This window comes from Peromyscus californicus, unplaced genomic scaffold, assembly GCF_007827085.1.
Source record: "Peromyscus californicus insignis strain IS unplaced genomic scaffold, ASM782708v3 Scaffold_4__1_contigs__length_199733344, whole genome shotgun sequence".
NCBI classification, from domain to species: Eukaryota; Metazoa; Chordata; class Mammalia; order Rodentia; family Cricetidae; genus Peromyscus; species Peromyscus californicus.
Window position 1 is genome coordinate 119,270,895 of NW_026294562.1, and position 26,169 is coordinate 119,297,063.

The 26,169-nt window shown below is 43.0% G+C and overlaps 1 protein-coding gene across 4 annotated transcripts in view; it reads right to left on the minus strand.

The window, feature by feature from the left end:
- Adamtsl3 (ADAMTS like 3) overlaps positions 1 to 26,169 on the minus strand; it is a 296,131-nt gene that overhangs the window by 184,910 nt on the left and 85,052 nt on the right. For all 4 annotated transcript variants that reach the window (XR_008212849.1, XM_052712357.1, XM_052712358.1 and 1 more), the window contains exon 4: positions 4,657 to 4,784. Coding sequence is in view for 3 of the 4 variants with exons in the window: in XM_052712357.1 (XP_052568317.1) it covers positions 4,657 to 4,784 (128 nt within the window). In the remaining variant the exon portion in view is untranslated. The remainder of the gene's footprint in view (positions 1 to 4,656; positions 4,785 to 26,169) is intronic.

The following is a 26,169-nucleotide window of genomic DNA, read 5'->3' on the forward strand; positions in this document are numbered from 1 at the left end:
TGAGTTCAAGGCCAGCATGGTCTACAGAGGGAGATCCAGGACAGGCACCAAAACTACTTGGAGAAACCCTGTCTCGAAAAACCAAAAAAAAAAAAAAAAAAAGAAAAAGAAAAAGAAAAGAAAATGATTGAGCCATCAACATGCTTGGGGTGGGGCTCACATGGCCCCATCCACCCTAAGGATCTAAAGCCAGTCAATGGGTTCTGGAGAGGGAAAGCCATCTTCTTCAGTGTTGTAGCCAATGGTGAGGTACCATACTCTTGTAAGAATGCTGATGACATGCATATGCCTGTACAAAATGTCATAATTAAGCTCATCATTATACATATAACTAATATCTGCAAAAATAAACATTAAAACAAACAGCAGGGACATCATAGCCCGAAGTAGTTTGCCTCTAGCTTCCACCCCTCAGCGCAGCAAAAAGCTCTGTTCTTTGAGGGGTGATGACCAACGCTAAAGTCCTCTGGGAAAGCCATCTGGGAATCTACTATTGCAGAATCTTCCTAAAATATAAATGTTTATATGTGTTTACATTCATAAATATACATGTTTTAATGGAGTTACCCTTATGGAGTCAACGTCTCTCCCAGGTGTCACAGGCTATCAAACAAAAAGCCTAACGCCAAATACAGGTCCCCTCCCTTTGTGTTGTTGGTCACTGGGGTCCCCTAAACTCCAAAACAATATAGACCGTGGTCATTGCTCTTGGCTACCTCTGGAACTTTCCAGTAGGATCATATTAGATTGGGAGGGAAAAGTAGTCATTGGGAGGGTTTGGAGGGGGAAGTGATTAAAACACACTATATTCATGCATGAAATTCTTAAACAATTAATAAGAAAAGATGGTGGGGGCTGGAGAGGTAAGAGCACCTGCTGTTCTTTCAGAGGGTCAGAGTTCAGATTCTAGCACCCAGCTCACTACCATTCATAGCTCCAGCTCCAGGGGATCTGACCCTGTCTTCTGTCCTCTGAGGGCATCTGTATGTACACACACATACAAACACACACACACACACACACACACACACACACACACACACATCCTACAAATGAGTAATAAAGTAAATCTTTAATTAAAACCACAATAAAGACCATGTTTTTATCTCCAGAGTTTAAACTAAAGTGTCTGGACTGAGAGATAACTAAACACAAAGACCCACACTCTACTGAAAACAGAGTCCTGATAAGTCTAACTTTCTGCCTCACTTGTTTCCTAGATAATGGAATCAGATGAGCCTTCTTTGAAAAGACAGAGCAGTCCAAAATAAGACATCCTAGATCTCCACAACCCTTAGAGAGTTCTCTAACATGAAATGTGATAATAAAACAAACACACCAGAAAACAACACTTGAGAAAGAATTGAGAGTGCTCACTTCAGCAGCACATACACTAAAATTGGAACGATACAGAGAAAGAACTGAGACCCTGGAAGAAGAAGGGAGCACCCTGCAGACATCTATCCTTACCCCAGAGACAAAACAGAATCTGGGACAGAACACCTTTCTTTTAAAATTCAAGGAATAAAAGGAGAGAGAGAGAGAGAGAGAGAGAGAGAGAGAGAGAGAGAGAGAGAGAGAGAGAGAGAGCGCAAATTTCCCAAGAAGCAAAGAAGCAGAGCAAACGGGCAAAAAGAGAAAAATCTATGTTAATAGGATTTATGGCCATAATAAGTCAATAAATAAATGAAAACAAAGAATTAGCAATGAAAGATGGGACTTGAAGGGAATATATTTTCTAGAGAAAGTCTCACCAAGACACAGGGGCATTTCTATGTGTTTACAGAGGAGGGAAGAATGGAATTCGGTCTTCAGATTTCTCAATCTGCCATTTGACATCATGAAATGGTGTGGTGATACCTTCTAATTTCTCGGGAGGAAATTACATCTATGCCATCATATACCTGGGGAAAATCTACCATTCCAGTTCAAAAATAAAATAAAGATAGTTTTAGATGCCTGGGAATCTCTTGACGGAGGAAATACTCCATAAAAATGAGAGAGATGGGTGCTGGCATAGGGGCAGCACAAGAGTGGGCACAGAGGAGAGACTCTAAGCAGCTGTACCCCGATGTCCGGAGTATTTGTTACTGAGAGATTCAGGCCTGAGGTAGTCATCCCCTTAGAATCATTCCCTTCAGTTAGATGCTCACTGGTGACCCCACCAGGCCCCAATGAAAGTTCCAATCCACTGCTCACACAGGTGGTCCTGCCTAAACCAAATGGGTCACAGAACAAACACAAAATCTTTCAGTCTGAGAAAGGGAGTGGCAGGAAGGACAGGGGCTTGCTAGGGAAGGAAGGGGGTTGGAGCCAAGGGAAAGAACTTTGGGACACCACCTGAAGAGTTCATCATGTGTCCCTTCCCATTGGGTAATGTGCAAGTCATACCCAAGAAACTGAAGGGTGTTGTGGTCAGCTGCAGCAGCCTGTCAGAGTGAACTTTGAGAGTTTGTTCATGTGTATTCATCTGAGGGTTTCCTGTGGGATACATGAAGAAAGAGCCAGCATGAGGTGGTCCTAAGAGCCCACCAGGCAGCACTGAGGGTAATACAGGTAAATAAGTTAGGCATGTGCCTACGGGTCCAAGGGTTGAGGAAAAGCCCTTATACTAGACAAAGTGTACTGAATAGAGCATATCAAGAGAAGAGGAGACAAGAGAGCTCATTGGACTAGGCTCAGAGAAGATGGGCAGTGGCTCAGAAAAATCCACCAAAGTCCTCCTAGGAGCCAGCTCTAAACAGCAGCCATGCCGCAGAACACTGTCTTCTGTCACAACAGTGTGCTCTCTTTTCTCTCCTGTCCACACCTTCAGCAGGAAAGACAGAAGCTGAGCAACGTTTTACTTATTTACACACACACAGCCCCCTTAGGATGAAGAGGTCACAAACCCACAGGCATGGAGCTAACTCAAAGACAATGGAACAAAGACCACTTCTTTGTTATTCTAACTACCATTGATTTCAAATGATTCCTCATATTTGGAGGTTACACAGAGACAGCCAAGCTGCCCCTTCAGTTTTCAGGTTGACCACTCTCCCCTCAGTGATTGACCAGCACTGGAGAGGAATTTACCCGACATCAAAGAAGTCACCACCCTCCCCTTGACCACAGATATGTGGCCCTCTGACAACAACACACACACACACACACACACACACACACACACACACACACACACACACACATACACACACACATATATCCTAATATTATGAAACATGCCATCATTCTTCTGCATATCACAATGTGTTTAGAGTAGTGGAGCCTTGAGTTCCCAGCAAAAATGAAAGACAAGGGAGAGGGGATCAGGCATAGCCCTTATCTTCACTGGACTGAGCCTGGCTTCAGTTCTACAGCCATTTACAGAAGCTGATGTTCTGTCAAATTTTTCTCTAGATGAAACTACTGCCATACTCCAACAGCCTTGCCATGCTTCCCTGGGTGGACTAATGTGTCCTCCTTCTCAAGGGACTCTGTTCTCGTCATCCACCATGCCCTGCACCATCTCAGGGAAACTGAAGGACATTCTTAGTCACTGTCTAATATGCCTGCCTAAGATCTGCATGAAACATAAACTGAGCAGAATAAAATATGCTCCCTTTGGGTTTCTTCTCTGTCGCTGGCGATAAGCAGTAACAGCCAGTTTACTCTTTCACCCCACGGCATCCCACAATGAGGTTGCCGTAATCTAGGAGGTTTTTGTTTGAGACCAGAGAATGAGAGTCCATGGACCTGAGGCTGTGTCTCACCTAAGAACCAGGTTTAAACTCTCCCATGAGTCACGACCTCAAGAACAGCAAGTACAGGTTTCCCAGAGATTTGTGGGCTTTTAAAATTAAACTGATCTTACATTTTAGTATAAGTGTACCTAAGAGGTGAAAGCAGAGCATGTATTATCGTCTTTATAAGTGTGTGTGTGTGTGTGTGTGTGTGTGTGTGTGTGTGTGTGGTGTATTTATTTGAATATGTGGGTATGCTCACCTGTGTGTGCATAAGTGAAGACCAGATGTCAATGTCTGGCATCTTCCCCATAGTTCTCTATCTTATATTTTGAGGCAGGATCTCTCACTGAACATAGGTTCACTGCTTTGGCTAGACTTGCTGACCAGCATGCCCCTGTGATCCACATCTCTGCCCACCTATACTGGGTTACAAGTTTGCACCACCACTCCTGGCTTTTATCCGGGCTCTCGGGATCTGAACTTGGGTCCTTATGCTTGTTCAGCAAGCGTTTAATCCCCTGTGTCAGCTCTCCAGTTCCCGCATCACCTTCTTGACCCATGGTAGGTTCACAGTAAGTGAACAAGAAAGAAATTTCAGTGGCAGCCTCTCAAGGACTGCCACCAAGATGACATAACCTTTTGCCCCCAAATCCTGACAATATCAAACCAGCATCTGAACTTAACAGGCCTTCACTTTCATAGGACTGAAGTGACTGGTTTTCCTGAACCCTGTGACCATTATGTAAACGGGATACAATGAAATACCCAGAAGTAGGACCATTCCCACTTAAATAGGTTACCTTGAGATTGGCTGATGTTTATGGTAGAAAGTCACCAAATAGAGCGCTTCAGAGCCACACCTTCTCCCCTCCTCACTCACCCAGAATCATTGACACAACCCCCCCCCAGGAGCCCCCAAGCCACCACTGACCTTCCCGTCAGACACCTCCGCAGAGAATAGGAAGCTCCGCCCCCACAGGTCCGGGAACAGTCGCTCCAGTCTCCCCAAGCATCCCAGTTGCCATCTTTGTCTTCCTCTGAAGGAGTGTTTCTCGAGGTCTGGATGTGGGGGGGGGAAATGCAGTTAGTTATAGAAGTCACCTAATTCTACTCACAGGAGATACCCATAGCAGTCCAGTTTGGTGAATGGGATAATGGTGCTGCCAGAGACTCCTGGGGCATAGAGGGGTGGAGGCTGTTCAGTGTGTGTAAAGTTCCAGCCATGTACAACGAGGACGTTCCTGGCTTGTGCAGTACAATACTGGGCTTACAGTGACTTCAGCTGGTCAGGAAGTTAGACACCATCTTCTGGACTTCCCCTTACAGAGAGTACAAGCGGAGCTGGAGAGAAGGCTCAGCGGTTAAGAGTTCTGGTTGCTCTTCCAGAAGACCTGGGATCGAATCCTAGCACCTGTCTGGCCGCTCACAACTCTCTAACTTCAGTTCCAGGAGATCCAATATGGAATACGTGTGGTGCATAGACATACATGCAGGTAAAACAACCACAAAGTAAAAATAAACATTCATAAAATGAAAGTAAATTAAAAAATAAAATCTCAAAACCAGTAAAAGTGAGGGAATGAGGAAATTTATCTCAATTAAGAGTTACAGCAGCAGGGCGGAGGTGGTGCACACCTTTAATCCCAGCACCTGGGAGGCAGAGGCAGGCGGATCTCTGAGTTAGAAGCCAGCCTGGTCTACAGGACAGCCAGGGCTACACTGAGATACTCTGTTTCAAAAAAAAAAGAGTTATAGCATTGACATAACAAGTAATCATAGGTATTAATTTTTCTCATAATGCTTTATTAGTGCATATTAATTGCACAAAATGTGTTTCATTATGCCATTTCATACACACATCAAAAGCACTTTTATCATATCTACTAAAAGTAGCTATAAGCTATTTTAATAGTTGAGATAATATCTCACGATGTAGCTCCTGCAGACCCTGAACTTTCTGTACACCCCAGGCTGCTCTCCACCTATTACTGCCTCGGTCTCCTAAGTACTAGTATTGAAGATTTTTTTATATACAAATAGATAAATTCTTGGTCTGGAGAAAGCGCTCAGCAGTTAAGAGCACTTGTTGCTCTCACAGAGAACCCAAGTTTGATCTCCAGCACCCACGTAGGAATTTATAACTGTTTGTAGCTCCAGTCCCAGGGGATCCAATGCCCTTTCTGACCTCAGCGGGCACCAAGCACACATATGATCACAAACATACATGCAGGTAAAACACCCACACATAAAGCAAAACGAATAAATCTAATAAAAAACTTTTTTTAAAAAAATCTATAAATTCTTAAAATATGTCCAAATGAATTCCAGATCTCTTAGAAATTTATATTAAGGCTCTGAAACCATAAAATACCAGGAAAAATCATATGCCATATAAACATTGACGGTCATATGGTTAGCATAGGAAAGACTGTCTTATACTTATTAACAGAGGTTAAAAAAAAATAGAAAAGGCTGGTATGGTTTAATTTCTTTAAAATAAAAACCCAGGCACTTTCTCTCTATCTTCATATAAAGACAGCTTAGTGAACACACACGAAAACATGGCCGTGAAAGTCGAGGAGCATGGGCTGGAAGAACACCCATCAAACTGCCTCTAAGAAGAGAAGAGGCAGGGGCTGGAGAGATGGCTCAGAGGTTAAGAGCACTGACTGCTCTTCCAGAGGTCCTGAGTTCAATTCCCAGCAACCACATGGTGGCTCTCAACCATCTGTAATGAGATCTGGTGCCCTCTTCTGACCTGCAGTCATACATGCTGTATACATAATAAATAAATCTTAAAAAAAAAAAAAAGAGAAGAGGCAGGTCTGCAGGTCTGCTCGCCATCCCTGAGGAAAGTCACAGAGGAACAGCATTACTTTATTTTCTTTATCACTCAAAAAAATGTCTACAGCAAATAAGCCTAAGCTTCAAAAATCAACATTAAGCCAGGTGGGCTTTCATGGGTAATGGTTTTGTTTCTCTATGAACTTTGGTGGTTTTTGAAATATTTTTTTTTAAGGAATTTAGGCCAAAATACAATCATTAGATGACAACACTTTACCTAGATACAAGGCTGTATTATGTTTAACGTGGTAAGTCTGCCTGTGAATTAACAAAGAGACGCCCAGATAAATAAATAGTTACAGTGAGAGAGTGAGAGGGCTTTGAATGACTTTAGCAACATTTTGTGTTGTGTCCCCATATTTTGTAGCATTTTTAAAGGGTGTATTTTTATGTTTAGTTATGTGTATTTGTGTGTCTGGGGTGGCATAGTGCGTGCACATGATTGAGCACACGCTACTTTGGAGGCCAGAAGAAGGCATCAGATCCCCTGGAGGGGGGCGTCACAGGGCATGGTTACTGTGAGATGTCTTTCTGTATGCTGTGAATATGTGTTTCTCTGATTGGTTGATAAATAAAGCTGCATTGGCCTATGGCAGGGCAGGATGGAGCTCTGATTGGTTGATAAATAAAGCTGCATTGGCCTATGGCAGGGCAGGATGGAGCAAGGTAGGAAAATCCAAGGGAGATAGTGAAAGGAGAAAAGAGAGGCAGGAGATGCCATCCTGCTGTCCAAGGAGCAGCATGTAATGGCACACAGGTAAAGCCATGGAACACATGGTGACATACAGATTAATAGAAATGGGCTGAGTTTAGTTATAAGAAAGAAGCTTGAGCCATAAGCCATGGCCATATAGTTTAAAATAATATAAGCCTCTGTGTGTTTACTTGGGTCTGAGCAGCTGTGGGACTGGGCAGGACATAGGAAAACTTCCAGCTATAGGTGGTAGTCCTCCAGAATGGGTGCTGAGAACAGAACTCCAGTCCTCTGAAAAAGCAGTAAGTGCTCTTAACCACTGACCCATCTCTCCAGCCCCTTGTACCATATTATAAAAGATAAAACACGTAATGTCTTACTTAAAACCAAGCAAGCAAACAAACAAAACCCTATCCTCGTGGACTATAGAAATAACTGTACAAGTCAGACGGAATTTAATAGGTAAGTCATAAGACAGAGAATATAAGGGTGTAGAGGGAAACCACAGCAAAGTAAGGAATACATGTGCCTGAATTAAATATTGCTCAGGTTTCCCTAAGCCTTCAGGCACATTACATCATCATCATCCCCTTCCCCTAAAAAATTAAATTAAGAGGGGAATTGGTAGGGAAGACCTTCAAAACTAAATTCAAAGAGTAATGATGGGAAGAAAAAAGGTTTTCCAATACTTTTCACTCAAGTCCCACAGGTTATCGGGTCTGACAGATTCTGTTAATAGCCCAGTGAACAGCCCTGTAGAGCAGTACCTCAGCCTCAGTAGAGAGACAGAAACAATAAATATGTGGCAGCTGACCAAATCTGTCATCAGGAATGGGAGCTAATTAAACCCATACTATTTACTGTTCTAATTAAGACCACTGTTTAGTTCTATTTTTCTGCCCTGAAAGTCATCAAACATAACTGTACCCTGCCTATAATACAGTATAAAATATAAAATTCTAATGGATAGAAAAAATACAATTAGCAGTTTAATACATTCATCTGGACTTTTAGATGGGGTAAGTCCAGATCATTTAGGCAAATGTTTAAACTATACACAGCTGAAATTGGTTTTGCATTCTGTCACTCGATATATGAATTGGTCGAATGTGAAAAGTTGAAAAATATCATCATATATTTTTTAAACGAAAGTTGAGCGCTCCCTGCAATACTGTTTTAATTTGTTTTTATTCCCACCACCCCATCTGTTCCATTTATAGTTAGAATCAGGTTTCTTTCCATAATTCCTCCACCTTCACTTACAGAAAACATCTTGATTCTAAAATAATTAAAACGGGCACATTATAAAATGAAAACATCTGGTTTCTCTGATTGGATCTGTCAGATTTTTTTTCTTCTTAAGAAAACAGAAAGCAAATGGCATCTCACGGGGTCCCGCGGTGTTTCCCTTCCCCGTTAGGATGGTTGGGTTCCTTAGACCCCAGTGGCAGTTTCTGCCAGCCGATCCTGTTGTTCATCCTTCCTAGTACCAAGTAGCAGCAATGTCCCTGATTTTACCCACTGCTCTCTTTTGATCTTCCTCTCCCGGAATTTCCACCCCTCTAAAGAAGTCAACAATGAGCCCCAATCCTTTTCTCTGGAAGAATCCTTCTAGACTTTTCTCAAAGCCTCCAGTACCTGGCTAACACCCCAAACGCTTTCTGCTCTCCCTGTTCTTTCGTGACTGTGTTCAATCTCTGCACACAATTAAGGATGCAAATTTTAAATCTCAAAATGTAGTGTCTAGACTGTGGCATTACATCTAAAGAGAGTATAGGCCATATATTGCCCCATGACCCATACTGGTGTGTGTGTGTATGTGTGTGTGTGTGTGTGTGTGTGTGTGTGTGTGTGTGTGTGTGTGTGTGTGTGTATACATAGATGTGGAAACCAGAGAATAACCTTGGGTGCCATTTCTCAGGAGTAGTCTTTGATTTTGATTCTGAAACAGGGTCTCCTTTAGGCTTGGAGCTCACTTCTTTGATGGAGATGGCTTACCAGTCCAAGAGATCTGTCAGTCTCAGCCTCTCCAGTGCTGGGATTATAAACATGTGCTATCATGCTTGGCTTTTCTATGTGGCTTCTGGGCTGGCATTTGTGACATATTCACTAAGCTATTTCTGTAACCCATGCCAAATTTCTTTTGATAAAGTTTCCCTCCCTTTTTCCCTCCCTCCCCCTTCCTCCTCCCCTCTCTTTTCTCCGTCCCTCCCCTCCCCCTTCTCCTCTCTGTCTTATTTCAGGAACACCATTTATTGGAACTTCCTTTGGAGGCAGGTTCACATATTACATGATTAAAACTGTTATGATAAGCCTTTAACTTTAAAAAAAACCTCATGTTAAACAGTGATGGTCACCATTGCTCACACACACTACTTAAAACACACATAGAAGGTAAATCATACAGCATCTCCATAGAGCTAGTGAATATGTCACAAATGCCAGCAATTGTTATTAAAAAATATCACCTTCAAAATAATGATGGCAGAGCCAGCTCTCCAGTCGATGCGTATGCAAGACTTAACATCAATCTCCAATGAATCTCCTCTTGGTGCTTTTGGCTTGGGAGATCAGCCAGCTGAGGTCTGTTTGGACCCTGATCCCAGCACCCATCTGTAAGCCATCTCCTTGACTTTGCAGCTTCCCTGTGTCCCCCAAGTCACTGATAAGCATGCTAGACATAGCTTCCCAATCTGACAGAATTCCGTTAATGCCTATATCAGTTTTTTTTTTTTTACAGTAGTAAGCAGACCATGATGCCAAGTGGGTAGGCCACTGACCAGAGAGAAGACCTGTAGATATAGCTTAATGTTACCACAAAAATATGGAATAATACCAATTGCCATTGTCAAATATCAGGATGAAGAAGAGGGTTGTGGAGGGCTGAGGGACAGCCATTCATGGGAACTGGGCAGAGCCTTACTGGGCTGTATGTTGTGTGGGGGACCCACCCCCACCTTTTTTCCCCAGGGTACTCTTGAGGAGTAAGGGATAAGAAATTTAGATAGAAATATAGAGGGAGAAAGAGACAGATAGAAACACAGGATCCTTATCCACCAGCCCCTTCTGTCTTTTCTAAAGGGCTTTTTAAAGGAATGCCAAGGGGTGGAGCAAAAGATCTCCCCCCAGCACAGCCAAGTGCAGACCCTTCCAGTCACCTGGTAACCACACTTGTTGTCAGTCCATCCCTTTATGCAGCCCTGCTGGGTAAAGCAATCTCAGATCTCACTAGGAAACTTCTGTGGGCTCCCACAGTGGTGGCCACCAGCCTCCTGAGAGAAGAGGTTTGTGGTAGCCTCACTTTGACCAGCCCAGTCCCTAAAACCCAGTGGCCACAGAGACAGAGCTGGCTTCATGATAAGCCCAGACCAGGCAACTTTTGTTTACCAGTGGGTACTGCTTTTTCCAATTCCGCTTTCACACATCTCTTTAAACTGTCTTAAGTGGTTGTTTACACTCTGTGTGAACACCGCTTTATAAAGCAAGCTGTTAAATGAACCCAATCAAAGTTTGATTCATCCAACATCAAGTTTGTGCCCCTGAGGTAAGACCTAGACAAAGACCTGGGAACCGTGTCCTTCCTAAAGCAGCTGCTGTTCATGCGGACAGTGCTGTGGGCCAGTCCTTGGCTTGGCTTATGTCCTCTCTAATCCCCACGGCCTCCCTGGTGGATATCCCCAGCACCATCTTCAGGTGAGCAATGCTTTCAGAACCATATGTGTCCAAGGAATGATGGGGCCGTGGCAGAACTCCTTTGTCATCCCCCTAGGCTAATCCTGTTTTCCTCTGTGTGATTTCTCCACTGAAGCTCCACTTCCTTTGTGACCGGGAATCCAGTCAAATTCAGGCACTGAGCTATCATCACTCACGTTTAGCATTCCCAGTGTTGGATCTGCTCCCTCTGCTGCTGTGAGCCACTTGACCACAACATTCTCTTGATATCTCAATGAAGCCTTTTACATTACCCACCGCCCCCACCCCACCTTTAATGCAAGTGGAGCCACACTTCCGGTTTTCAACAGTCTGCCATTTTATCTCGGATATTTTGTGAGGAATGCACACTCCTGGCTGGCATTTGTGGGCTCCCAGGCATCTGCTGGTTCCCTTATCCAAAGAGATACCCACAGTGGAAGTTCTGCACTAGGTGCCCTGAGAGGACAGATACGGATCGAGGCCCTCAAGCTTTTCTAAAGGAGCAGGAAGGAGGAGAGGTCAGGGGACCCAATGGGGCAGCATTAATCCTTAATTGTCGAGAAAAACAGATGCAGAAGCTATTTCCACAACCTTTGTTAGCAGAGTATAGAGCAAGGTCAGCTCTTTTCCATAGAATGAGACAATTCTGTGGGAACCATATACCCCCTCATGATATGCCCACAGGATAATTGGTGTTGCACATGAGCCCTTATTTTTGCTGGTCTCTATTTCTTAGAAAAACTTTTCAATTTGTTGATTTTTGCTGGTGACTGTTTTCTGGTATCATACAATGTGCGTGCGTGTGTGTGTGTGTGTGTGTGTGTGTGTGTGTGTGTGTGTGTGTGCAATAAAACATTCAACATAAGTTCTTTTGTTTTAAAGAGCAAAGAAAAACACCAAAGGAAAACCTATGAAAACACATCTTAAGAAACAGTGCACTTTCTGTCCTTTGCTTTAAGCTATCAGGCTTAATGATTGCTTAGGAAATCATATTTTCCCAAGTAAAATCCTAGCTCGGGAATATGCTGGATGAAAAAAAATCCCCCGAAGATACTGTTTACTCATTATATAATCGGACTTGGCAGAAGCCCAGACTCTGGTAGGAGGGAACGTGTTCACAATCCCATAAAGGCTTGTGTTTGCTTGCTCTTCTTGGATCCCCAGGCATAAATCAAATCATAAACTATTTCCCTGACAAGTTCTTAAATCTATGACTTATACTGAATAGTGCTGTTCTGCTGCTCTAGCTAAAACATTAGTAATTAAACACAGATTTCACATCTAAGGTCACTTATTGGAAATGCCATATTAACAGCTCCATATTAAAAACAACTCCAAATGAAATGAGTTCCAGTGGGATATTACTTCCCAGGCATCAAATAAAGGTTCATTCCAATGTTCCCACAAAGGTCATTTGAGGCGATCTCAAACCGCTCAGATTTTGCTAACAGTAGATACATTCTTTCAGGTTAATACCACCTTAAGGTCTTGAGCAACAAAACTTTAAAATTATGAATGGAGCAGATGTCATAAAAATGTCAAGTTGTCGCACAGATCAACAATTCAATTCAACCAGGTTGTATTAAACACTAATAATATATCTAAAGCCATGTGCTAGATATCAGTGATAAATTCCCAGGACTCTGACGCTCACCTCTCCTTCTCCAGTCCATACTGCTCTGCTAAAATTCACCGGCTGGAGAGCTGACTGCCTGTGGAATCTGGTCAGTCCTTTCCTAGCCAATCTTTGTCCTTGGTCATTTTTACCACATAAGAGAACTTAACTCTCACTAATTCACTGGAACACATTTCACACTAATAAGCGTCTGCCTGTCAGACAGACATATCTCTCTCTGCAACTCCATATCTCACAGTTCCTGTTCAAGCTGCATCTCACACTCCAGACATGGTCCTCATCATTTCCCCAACAGAATCGTGCTGGTCAAATCCTGTGTGTGGTGTGTGTATATCCAGGTGTGTGGTGTGTGTATTTATGTGTGTGTGGTGTGTGTATGTTGTGTATGGTGTGTGTGGTATGTGTGGTGTGTGTGGTGTATGTGGTATGTGTGGTGTGTGTGTGTATGGTGTGTGTGTGTATGTGGTGTGTGTAGTGTATGGTTGTGTGTGTGTGGTGTGTGGTATGTATGTACTTGTTCACATGAGTATGATGAGCCAATGTGCTTAACTAAGGAACCCAACAGTTGTCCCCATGCTTGAGTGGCAGCACTTTATTTACTAAGGCATCTTTTGAGCCCCTTGAGGGGTATTTTATTCTATGTGTTTATGTATTAATTTATTTTTGAAGTGTTGCATTCGCTTTTGCAGTTCTAGAGATCAAGCTCACAGTTCTTGGGCATGAGAGGCAAGGCAAGCACTTTGCCACTGAATAACACCCAGAGTCCCTGAGGAACATTTTTTAAAACATGGCTTTGAATGGACAGGGTACAGGGAAGCCAGGAGACTGGGGCAGCAATGTGGACTGGTGTGAGCTAGACTCTTTAAATCCATTTTTTTCATCTTCACCTTTCTGTGTAAAGAGCTACGAGGGGGAGCTAAGGCTTTGGTGAGCAAACACAGCCAGAGACAGACAGACGCAGAGACACAGAGAGGCACAGACAGAGACAGAGAGACAGACAGAGAGAACTGTCTATATAATCCCTTGTAGTGTCCCCCACTGGCCAAAGAGAACTGATGCAGTTCACACAGATCACATCCTGCAGGTGGGGAAGGGCAGTGAGTGGATCTGTGGGGCAAAGGCAAGCTCCGAGCACGCTACCACGCTCATTGATCAGCTCCCTGGACAATTTCAGAGCAGAGGCATGGCATCAGCAGACTGTGCTCTAGAGAAGTTCTGCTGGCAGGCAGGAGCATGAGGGAGGATCTGAGAAGTAGAACCTCCATTGAAATACTGCATGCAAGAGTCCAGAGCCCATGTGATCACATCATATCCCAAAGAGGAGGGCAGAGATGTGATACCTGAAGGCACTGGGGTCAACAATGGCGACTTACCATACCCAAGGGATAAGACGTGTCAGGCCAACTCCCCGGGGTCTGTGTTAAGTTGCACATGCCAATCTCACCCGAGCTTCATAACCACTCTCAAGCCCACCCTTGCGGTGGGATTCTAGTGCCCTTCTCTATAAAGTGACTATGTCAACAGTGGGTAAAGAGAAGAGTGCAAATGGGCAGCACCCTGCAGCTCTAACTGACTTAATTATAATCGTGCATCTGCCAAAGATGATTGTGTGTGTGCATTTGTGTTGGGGATGGCATTCATGTGTATGCAGGTGCATGTGTGGATGAATGTCTGTGGAGGTCATAGGCCAACCTCAGGTATCATTCTTTGAGGTACAGTCCACCCTGTTCTTTAGATGTAGGCTCTCACTGACCTGAAAGTCACCACAGACTAAGTTGTTTGCAAAGCAAGCACAGTACTAATTGAGCCATCTCCCCAGCCCCAAAAGAATTTTAACAAAAGAATTATTTGGCCAAAAATTAAACATATAAACACTTCACATAAAAATCAAAATTTCTGACTTCTTATGAAAATGAAAGAAAAAAATGAAAATAATATTCACATTACCACATGATAATGATATCTGTATTGGGTGGTTCTGTGTCAACTTGACACAAGCTAGAGTCATCAGAGGAAGGAGCCTCAGATCCTCAGCTGTAAGGCATTTTCTCATTTAGTGATCAATAGGGGAGAGTCCAGTCTATGGTGGGTAGTGCCATCCCTGGGCTGCTGGTCCTGGGTTCTATGAGAAAGCAGACTGAACAAGCCATGGGAAGCAAGCCAGTAAGCAGCTCCCCTCCATGGCCTCCGTCAGCTCCTGCCTTCAGGTTCCTGCCCTGTTTGAGTTCCTGTTCTGACTTCCTACAGTGATGAACAGCAATACTGAAGTATAGGCTAAATAAACCCTTTCCTCCTCAATGGAGTCTTCGGTCATGGTGTTTCACTGCAGCAATAGAAACCCTAACTAAGACAATATCACTAAATGAAACAGGTGTGGCCACTCGATTATAATGGGCAACGCAGAATCTCTCTGGCTGTCCAGTTTGCAGTAACAGCCACAGGCTGCTGTTTCTCATCCCCTCAGGATGACTACTGAGAAACAGTGTACTGTGAGGAAGAAGTGAATAATGCCAGACAACCAAGGGTGGAAACAGCAAAGCGTGGAGGGATTAGAACCCCATGTCATTGCTGGTGGGAATGTTGAGTGGTAAAGTCATAATGGAAAACAATATGGCAGTTCCTCAAGAGTGTGTTCACCATATGACTCAGCAATTCTCCTTTTGAGGACATATCTCCCAAAATGGCACACATGGACTCAGATAGCCGCATGCTCATCTCTGTTGGCAAATTATTTACAGTAGTCAGAAGGAGGAACAACCAAAACCAAATGTCTACCACCTAGAGAATAAATAAGATGTGCACGTATATGTTCTGACACAGGCCACAACATAGATGAAATTGAAGTCATTATACAAAAGAAGTCAGGCACAAAAGAAATGTGTCTGACTACATCTGAAGCACCCCGAGTCAGCCCATCCACAAGCACACAGTTGAGGGGTGACCGCCAGGAGCTGAAGAGAGGAGAGAACGGGGAGGCGCTGTTTAATGAGCACAGTTTCAGCTCTGTAATACGAAAGCCAGCTCTAGATATGGATGGTTCTTCCACAATAGTGTATAACTGACACTACTAAACTGAACACTTTAAAATGCTTAAAGTGCTAGGTGTTGTCATGTAGGTGTTAAAACACAGAGAGAGACAGAGACTGGGACAGAGATGGAAAGACAGACAGTTACAGGCAGACCAACATTTTCAAATGTAGAAAGAAAAAGCCTCAGGAAATGGAAACTGACATTTAAAAGTTGGGTGACGAAATCCAATCAACCAGAAGATGATTCAAAACTTTTTAAAAGCAGGATTATAAAAGTCAAGGAGAAGGAACGGTGGGTGAGCATGTGATCTGCTGCAGTACGGAGCCCCTGATAAGCCCCAGGGCTGTGAGGGTTATAGAAGAGAACACATACTACCTTAAAGCAGCTCCTATAGTGTGACTGATAAACATGGGAAGGAGAAGGGAAAAGAGCTGTACGGACGGCATGCAATATTAACTAGGATTTAAACATCAGTCTTTAAAACATAGTAACTCCAGACCCCTAATGCTGTATGACCTATTGTAATATATGTAGAGATACTGTTGAGGGAGTTGTTCTGCTGTGGACACAAGTTTTGCAGGCCCCTCGCTTTCTCTTCATTCCCTTATTAAATTCCCATAAAATCGGGCTGGCAAGATAGCTCAGTGGTTAAAAGCACTTGCCGCTCTTCCAGATGACCCAGGTTTGGTTCCCAGCATCTACATCAGGTGGCTTAAAACCATCTGTAACTCTAGACGGGGGTTGGGGGATCCAAAGCCCTCTTTTAGCCTCTGAGGGTACCTATGCTCAACTGCACATATCCACACACAGACACAGACACAGACACAGACACAGACACACACACACACACACACACACACACACACACACACACGAACATCATTATTTTATAATTCACATAAAATTAAATACTCTTCACTTAAAATGGCACTCATAGTGTGACAGCATTTTGATGGCACCATGTCTGTGTACTTAGCCTGTTCAAAAATGCTATCCATGAACATGCGTGAGAATGTTCAGAATGTTGCCGTATAAATTCCAGTTATTTCTAGAGCTGGATGATGGATGGGCTTGTGGTTTTCGCTGTAGCCTTTCTGAACTGCTGGATTTATTAACTAACAAGTGTGACACTTTCAAACTTATGATTCTAATATATAAATCAGTTCAGTTTGGGTCCAAGAAATTGCCCCATGGTGCCTTCAAAAACCCTGGGCAATGCAAGGTCTCTCTGGCAAACACTGGTCAAGAATTTGGCCCTGGTGGCTGGCGCCCTCAACAGCATTTATGGAAACTGCCTTAGGACATCCCAAGCCTGGTTGTACAAGGTCTTCAGCCAGATGTTGCAGATTGTTAACTTCCAGCCCCACACAAATCCACGAGGTTCTAGAATGTTGCTTCTCAGCTGGACGTTTCAGGCCCTGTGGAGCACTTAGGAATGTTTGGAGACATTTTGGAGTTTTGCAACTGGGGCAAGGGAGACAGCTACTAACATGTTAACCTGTTCCAGCTCCCAGGGCAGCCTGGACAGCTAAGAAGTATCTAATCTAAAGAGTGGCCTGGTCAGGAAACCATTCTAGAAGGATGCTGGTCATAAGACTAACCCTCTTTACTCTCATAATGATTTATAACAATTAATGTGAAAACAGTTACTTTCGAACCCAATATAACAACAACACGTCACGAGTATTTTCAGCACTCAAATGGATTTTGCCTTCACTCTGCTCATAACCATGGATGAAAAGAGGATCCCTGCAGAAACCTGACACCTCCTGCCATCCTCAAGCAGACTCCTTCGAATGCTCTTTGTGCACTCTTGCCCATTAACAGCCACAGAATAGCCTTACGAAGCTCTTAATCCCAACATACCTCAAACCACATTTAAGCCGCTGGTATTTGACAATCCACAGTGGGCTTTTCTTTCTAAGGAGCGGGGGAAATACAGGCATAATCTTTCAAGTTTCATGATACCAAGATTTTAGAAAAAGCTTCTTTTCAGACTTTTCTTCGTGATTTATTTTCATTCATGGTTAGCCATTTTCACATAAAAAAACACAGGATTCGTGCCAACGACTCACCAAGAATATTACCCAGACCACATGCAAGGGGCATCGGCTTTAAACAAATTCCCTCAAGAAATACTATTTGACAGTTAGTAAAGTGAGTCATGAAAGAAGCCAGCATGCTGTTTCCATCCCTGGCCTCTCTTTGCACATGCTGGGCCACTGCTGGGTGGAGTGTTAGCCCAGGTGAAGAGAGAAAGCTGGCACGGGAATTCTGCATAGCCGAAACCAGAGTACAAAGACAGGAAGAGCCAACAAGACCCCAGCACCTTAACGAAAACGTTCCCTGAGTCTCCCAGGTTAGACAGCAAGAGTCAGTGTAGACTGCCAGGTGGAGAGGGTTGAGAACCATTGAGGCTTCTGCCAGGGTCTTTTGAGTTAAGCAAAGTTAAAGTTCCCTTTCCCCTTCAATAACATTCCCCAGATCCCATTCAGTCACCACCCTCAAAAATCTGGTTAAGTAACTGGAAGGCAGGGGAAACTGAGTGCTAAAGGAAAGGGGAAGGAAAGGGTCCTTAGCCTGGGCAATGGGGGGAAGGGGTGGCAGATACGTGAGTCTTGATAGATGAATCAGACTACGGCAGACCTAATCAGAGGGCAGAGGACCACACAGTGTGCAGCGTGGGAGGGCAAAGAGAAACCGTTCGTGTAAGCATCCATGCACTGGATATAGTCATCAAAGAGTGTGGTGACTAGACAATGGTGTCTGGGTAGTTTGATTTTAATTGATCTTCATCATTTGGCCTTGAACTTACAGTAGCCACATGTGAAGCACTTGGTAAGCTTTGTGGGCAATGACCGCTGTAATAGACAATGTAACTCTAGAAATGTCTACGATTAAAGGAAGTTCCATTGGAGCCATAGCATAAGTCACTGCTGCAAAATGGTAACAAAGTTGAAAGTCAAGTTAAGAAAGGAGAGTTTGCATGTAGGTACACGTGTTTATATAAGCACAAAACATGGGGATGTGTACTATACCTGTATATTAAATTAATAATTTTCAATCATACTTTTAGTAAACTTTGAAAATCCCCAGTATGGATTTCTTTAAAGGAACATTAAAAAATTCAAAGCCAGTAGAGATTGAATTCAAAATGTGTTCTATACAGCAAAGTATCAAGAATAAAGAAAATGATGAAGCTAGATAAAAAAATATGAACAAAATAAACAAAGGATTAAAAATTATGGAAATCAGAAGAAACATAAATACAACAGGACATGGGCTCTTTTCAGAATGTTTAAAGCATTGTGTTCTGTGTCATTGGCTCTATTTTCTACAATGTAATTTTGCTCTGCCTTGCTTCTAATGAAGTCTAAACCCTTTTATTGCATCATTTGTTTACATCTTCTCCTTTATTTTATTTATTTACTGGGACATATTATTTGTCCATCTTTATGGGATCCATTATGGTAATCCAATACATGCGTTCAAGGTGTAATAAACAAATCAAGGCTACAAACATCGCCATCCCTCCAATAATCAATCATTTTTATGGGTTAGGAATTCTGCACTCTTCTGGTCATTCTGAAATAGATCATCTCACTTGTTGTTTCGGACACTCAGTGTTTTCTTTGATGTCATTGATAGCCAAAACAAATGCTAATTAGAATGTACATGCTTCCAGCCCCTTCAAAACTTCATCTCCTTGGCTATGGTTTTTTTTTTAAAGGATGCAGAATATCTTCATGTTTCTATTGTTATTATTAATGAATTTTACTCCCTAAAGAAGGAGAAATCTATTCTAGGCTTTTATTTGTCCCCCAGATGTTGAAGATTCTTACTGAAAGGCTGGATTCCTATTCCTCACCTGGGCACCCTCAGCAATGTCTTTATGCCTGGGATTAGTGATTAACTAGGAATACATATTGAATCAAAATGGAAAGTCATCCCCCAAAGATAAGATCACCTCTGCAATGTTTCCTTTGTGTTGACTAGCAATGCTGTCCTAATGCATGAGGTTTCTGCATGGACTTCTGTGGACAGCTATCACCATGACCTGCATGGTCAGTTCCCCTCGCAGCCACCCACATTCTTGGGAAAGACCCAAGCACACTATCAGAAACCTACTTCAGAGGAAAGCATAAACGCCCACAAGAGTGTGTGTGGTGCCTTCCCCCATGCTCCCTAGACCACGGGCTTCCGATTCTTCAAATTCACATTGGCCAGCAATGCTCCAAACAAAACTGTGTCCATCAAGACCACCATGTGCTTGACCTTGCCTCTAATCTGTATAGGACTCCAATACATGGGTAAGCCAATATCTTTGTGCCTCTTTTCGTCCATCATAAAATAATTACCAAATTTTTAGAAGCCTTGAAATTTCATTCATTCACTGAAGCTACAATCCAAGGTTACCTAGTTAACACTAAGTTTCAGTCCTGAAATTCTCCGGAGAAACCTCGTTTCAATTAGAGGGAAAAGCATGTGACCATCCAGCTCACATCTTTCTTACTGACTCCCTGCAAGATTCACGAAGTTTGGCCTTTTGTCTGGCTTTACTTGCTAAGACATTTCCAGCAATTAATGTAGTGTTGGACATAAGAAGCAGCTGGTGGAAATATTTATAAAATGAAGACACGAAGTAAAATTTAATGAACAAACACAAGTATAGAGTTCGTACCTTCGATAATAAGCAGATGTGGAGAAAGTCATCTTCTGGTCAATGAGACAAGGATTTAAAACTTCTCCGATACAGAAAAATTTCTCTACGAATCATTTTACTTTGTTAATATGTCTTTAGTTGAAATAGAATTACATCCCTCTCCTTCCTCCCTTCCATCCCTCCAGCTGCTCCTAGCTACTCGCCCTAGAGCCACTCAGGCCCTTCTCGCAAGCTGATAGCCTCATTTTCTTTGATTATCATTGGTACTCACATACATATAATGCATGCGGCATGTGTATGCACAAATATACAAATACAACTTGCTGAGTCTGTTTCTGTTGTTTGTGTGTGTATCCCAACAAGTACATCTACATCACAGCTCCTGCATCTAAGACTCGGGGAACATCGAGGAAGAGGAGGTAGAAAGACCGTAAGATAAGAATCGGGATCCAGGAAGTCTGCCGTGAAACAGGCTCTCCTAGAAACAGCTGCACGTGGACCGATGGCAATATCAATAGACATAATGTCGAAGGAAATTTCCTCCTGGTCCCAACCCTAGACAAAGAACTACAGGCGACTAATGACTGCTGAGAGAGGGTTTCAGCCTCTCTCTGGGATGAGCCCCTTTATTCGTTGTCCAATGCACAGCCATCAGCCCTAAAGTCACATACAAGTCATTGTCAAACAGAAAATGACCAGCGTTCTGAGCAGTCAGCTTACCCCCCTTATTTCCCTCCCAGTTGTGTTTTGGTCCCATGTTGGCTTTTGGTTATGGGCTTGACACCATCCTATGGCACGGAATTCACGTAAGAGGAAACGTGCACCCCGCTTCAGTCTTTAACGCAGCTGGCCTCCCACTGCCTCATTTCTTCATTGCCAGCATTAATCCTCTTTTCATTAGGATTGAAGCAGAAGCTTAGGTGAAGACATTCCATCTCTGAGCACTAAGGAAAGCTAACTCTGTCTTCCTTGTAGCTGGGTTGAGTTACCGGATATGTTGTAATTGATTAAGAAACAAAACTCTCAGGCTTGTAATAGCTGATACATGATTCTGCTTCAGCTTGAATCTATAATCCATTGGCTACAAACTTTATGTGGAAATATGGGGATTTGGAAGGCCATGAGAGTGGAGGAATCAATTAACATCCAAACATCCAAACCAAAGTTTCCAGAAGTCTGGTTTTACACTAAATCAGCCTTCAACATCTTTTCTGAGGATGCAATTTAAGGAATGCAAATGAGAAGATAATTTTAACATAAAATCACAAACTGTTAGAACTGGATAGGGACTTTTAGTTAATCATTTTTGCAGATGGTAAACCAGGTCCAAGAAGAAGAAGAACTTGGATGGGACCTTGCTTATTTCAACTTGCAGTCCAGGGCTCTTTCTATCAACCACAGTCTCACAGTCTCTTCTCTCTCTCTCTCTCTCTCTCTCTCTCTCTCTCTCTCTCTCTCTCTCTCTCTCTCTCTCTCTCCCCCCCCCCCTTCTTTTTTACTCTAGTACTTGGGACTGAACCAAGGGCAAGACTTCATCACTGGACTACATCTCTAGTCCACCTTTAATTTTCAAGCAGAGTTGACTAGGCTGGCTTTGAACTCACCTGTAGCCAAAGCAGGTCTTGGACCAGTGATCTTTCTGCTTCAACATCCTGAGCAGCTGGGTTAACAGGCCTGCTCACCAGGCCTGGCTTCAATACTCACTTTCATTCATCTATATGAGTCTCCTTCCCTTAAACTTCTTGCACTTCCTGTTCTCCTACATGTCTAGCCAGGTGCTTCCCTTTAGAACACAATTCAAACCCATTACACCTAGAAGATGCTCAAACTACTTAGTATGTTCTAATGTCTACAGCACGAAGTTCAAAGATCTTTACTTGGCAGTCAAGGCCCTCTACCGTCTGCTTCCTACCCCTGCCTACATTACCCTTGCTTACCTACAAACGTCAGAGTCACTGCATCTCAGCTATCCTGTCCCTGGATGCCCTATCATGATGGCTGTGCATGCATTTGCTCATTTCATTCTCCCTATGGCACAGCCTGGAAACCCCTTCAAGAGCATTCTTGTTGACTTGGCTGCAAAAGTGCATTATCAAACAGCCTTCAGCTGTCTGCCATTTGCTGGGAACAAGTCAGTTGCTAGAGGCATTTCTCTTAGGGTCATACTCTTGCCCAATAGAAAACCTAAGCCTCTCCAGAAAGAGTCATTTCAGCTACTGCCAAGAAACAGTGAAATACATAGTGACTGACTCATCTCCTATACTGAGGTTGCATTTAGTAACAATTCAATGTGGAGCTATAGGAACCCCCCTGTATTAGTCTAAGGACAACTCTACTGGCCACTTGCTTAAAGATCCTTGTAGACAGGACAAGTCTGTCTTCACAGGCTCAACTTCTCACTCTGTCCACTCTGCTTCCTTTGCATCTCTCTGCTAACAACCATTTCAGGGGAGCACTGGCATTTGCATCAAAATTCATTAGCATCCTTCTAGAGAAACCCAACATGCAAGACTCTCTGCCCAAGAGAACTGTTTTCACCCTCTTTCAGAGTCTTTTCTACAGGCCACTCTTCTTTAGAAGGTCTATATCACACATAGATCACTGCCTTTACATTCTATTAGCATGAACCACCTTGTCATATCAATTACTTGGTTACTTGAAATTACCATCACCTAATGTGTCTAATACCTGTGATAATATTGACAGCAATAAATGTGGAGTAAACCATGACTCAATTATCTGTGTCAACTCACACTCTTTCCCCAACTGGCTAAATGGTTGTTCCCTAAGCACAGAGCATTCTACTCTCAAAGGTCCCATACAGCAGACATTAGACTGTGATCAGTACACCTTTGATATGCTATCACCATTAGAATGAAGGAGAACATGTTGGCTTTTGTATTCTCAGACATAGAAGAGGAAGTGAGGAGGGCAAGGGAAACAGAAGAAAGGTTTTGTTTAAGGGGAATGACATATGAGGAGTGTTGTACAAGGTCTTTCTTCCATGCCAAAAAGGCTCCAGAAGGAGCCAAGTAGACACTTGCTGAGAGCCACACTGGTGCCAGGGAGTCTAGACATGCCAGATCTGGTGATGGCTCCACCCGAGCTGCCTTCATCCATCTAGGATGACCCGTGTCCTGAAATAAGAGTCCCTTCACCATCCTCACATAAACAAGAATGCAACTTCTTTCATTTCTTCCTCACAGAGAGCAGTCAATGTTTGGGTGATCTCGGTTTACCTTAATTAAAACAAAAAACTGGGTCACATTAACTTTTACAATAAACAGTAAGCAAGAATACACCGCAAACCATGAGGACCAAGTTTTAAATTTCATACCATGTGAACGTGCTGTGAACGAGGATGAGAAGTCTCCTCAGCCTCAGGGAAAGAGCTTAAAAATTAACCTTAGAGAATGTCCCTCAGCCTGGGTCATTTCTGAAGTACAGCATCCTGCCGCCTCCTGCATTCAAGCACCCAGCCAGGTACCTGGCAGGAAATCTAATGAATGGGAAATGGAAAAACTTACTGAAGCTGTTTCTCCACCAGGAAGCAAACAGTCAAGAGCAGGGACCCTATGGCTGCCTGGTGATGCCAAATAACAAGACACTAGCTCAGCACTCTTTTGGAGCAAGGAAGGAGGAACCACAAGATGAGCATCTCAGGGAAATGGGAAAGGAGAGGGCTCAAGAGGACCTGGGAAGCAAGAAAAGTCAGGAATGACCCAAAGTGGCTGTCAGCTGAGGTGTTTTCAGAGAGTTGCAGCCGGGGCAGCCAGATGCTTCCTGACATAGCTTCCCGCCAATGCACCCACACCACATCTTGTGGGCAGCTCCTTCTTCCACCTAACCCACTCTCATTTCTGCTGGCATCACCATTTTATCGGTGTTCACATAACGGAAACTGGAAGATGGTTAATCCATTGATTTCCTCCCAGAACAATCTACCGCAAACCTTTGTCTTACATTATCAAAGCTAAATTCCACAAGGAGAGAAACCTTGTATTTTACTGTACTTTAAAAATAATTAGAACTTCCTTCAAACCTGAAATGTACTATTTTCACATGACACGGTCATCATCAATATCATCCACATGATCCAAAGTCCTTATAAAAATGACCAGGGTTTGCAGCTTAGGAGTCAGGAGCATGAGCAATAGGTCTTGGCTCCTCTACTAACTCCTCAAGAGCAGATGACTTGGGCCTTTTAGGTCATGCATCTCCATCTGAAATTGTTCATGAGTAAGGCAAGCATACACTGAATTTGTGGTAGACACAATGGCTGACCCTCCTTTTTTTTAATAACAGAATCCTCTAGAGAGTCCATTGAAATTCAATATGCAATAGGGTTCCTGCTTTCTCAGCCTTCCTTGCAATCTGAGTGGCCTATGATTTAGGGGTGCTCAGTGACACAGACTGGAGCATCTTCACCGGCTGCTTCTGGACAAATAATACATCTCCCAATGCCAACTTGTGCCTATTTGTCCACACAGGCATATGCAAGCATCCATGTGCAAAAGCCAACGATCGGTCTTGGGTGCTGGCCCTCAGGAACCAACCACCTTGTCTTTTGAGGCAGATCTCTCACTGGCCTGGAGTTCACCAAGTTAGCTAGACTGGCTACCCAACAAGAACCAAGATTCCTCTCGTCTCTAATCCATCTACCTCCAATGCTGAGCTAATAGACAAGTGCCACGACATCCAGCTTTTCACAGGGTCCCAGGGGTTCAACTTGGGTCCTTGTGCTTGCATGCTAAGTACTTTACCAACTGAACTATGTCCCCAGGCCTGAGTACCAAATTCTTGATGAACTGAATGTATGTAATTGCATGCCTCTTCTCTCCCTCCTTGGACTGCATTATGGTGCTTGAAGTGCAAAAGCCATTTTGCAACCACAAGAGGAACAGCCAACATATGGGGTACAAAAAAAAAGGAGCCAAGATGTTAAATAGTGTCACCAGCCCTACTTACTAACACAACTGCTGTGCTATACCCCCTGCATCTGAAACACTCATACCTAATGTAGGTTTGTTGTGAAGACTGAAGAACATACTTTATGAAAGTCAGTTGTACCTCACACATCTTAGCTTTTTCTGGCTCATAAGCCTGCCACTCTTTCCTTGACAGTGACCATTGTATTTAATAATAAGATTATTTTTCCCAGTGCACTAGATAATCCAAGCATTGCTTTAAGCACAAATTATTTCATTTTGTTAATGCAGATAGCCTCATAGCATAAACAAATTGCTTTGACATTATCATAAAAAAGGGGGAATTCCCAACATCATAGTCCTGCTAACAAACTAGTGATTGAATATTAAAGCTTGCCTTTGGTGGGGAAAAGATGAGACGAAGGTCAAGGTAAGCCAGATTCCACTTAGGAGTACATTCAAGAGGTCTAGTAACCAACATAAGGCCTCCAGTTAATAACATCATAATGTATTTTGAAAATCACTGAGAAAGTGGTAATGGTTCTTCTCACCAATAATAATAATAATAATAATAATAATAATAATAATAATAATAATAATAACTAGTTAGGTAATACATATGCAAATAAGTCGATTTGCATATTATTCTAAAACATTTTAACTGACAAAAACTGTCATTAAGATTCACTTTTAAAAGAAAATTACTGTGCAGAAATAGCACTTGTATGTCTGTGAAATGAACATACAGAAATTCTTTTTTTTTTTTTTTTTTTTTTGGTTTTTCGAGACAGGGTTTCTCTGTGTAGCTTTGCGCCTTTCCTGGATCTCGCGCTGTAGACCAGGCTGGCCTCGAACTCACAGAGATCCGCCTGCCTCTGCCTCCCGAGTGCTGGGATTAAAGGCGTGCGCCACCACCGCCCGGCATACAGAAATTCTTAATCATAAAAACTAATGAA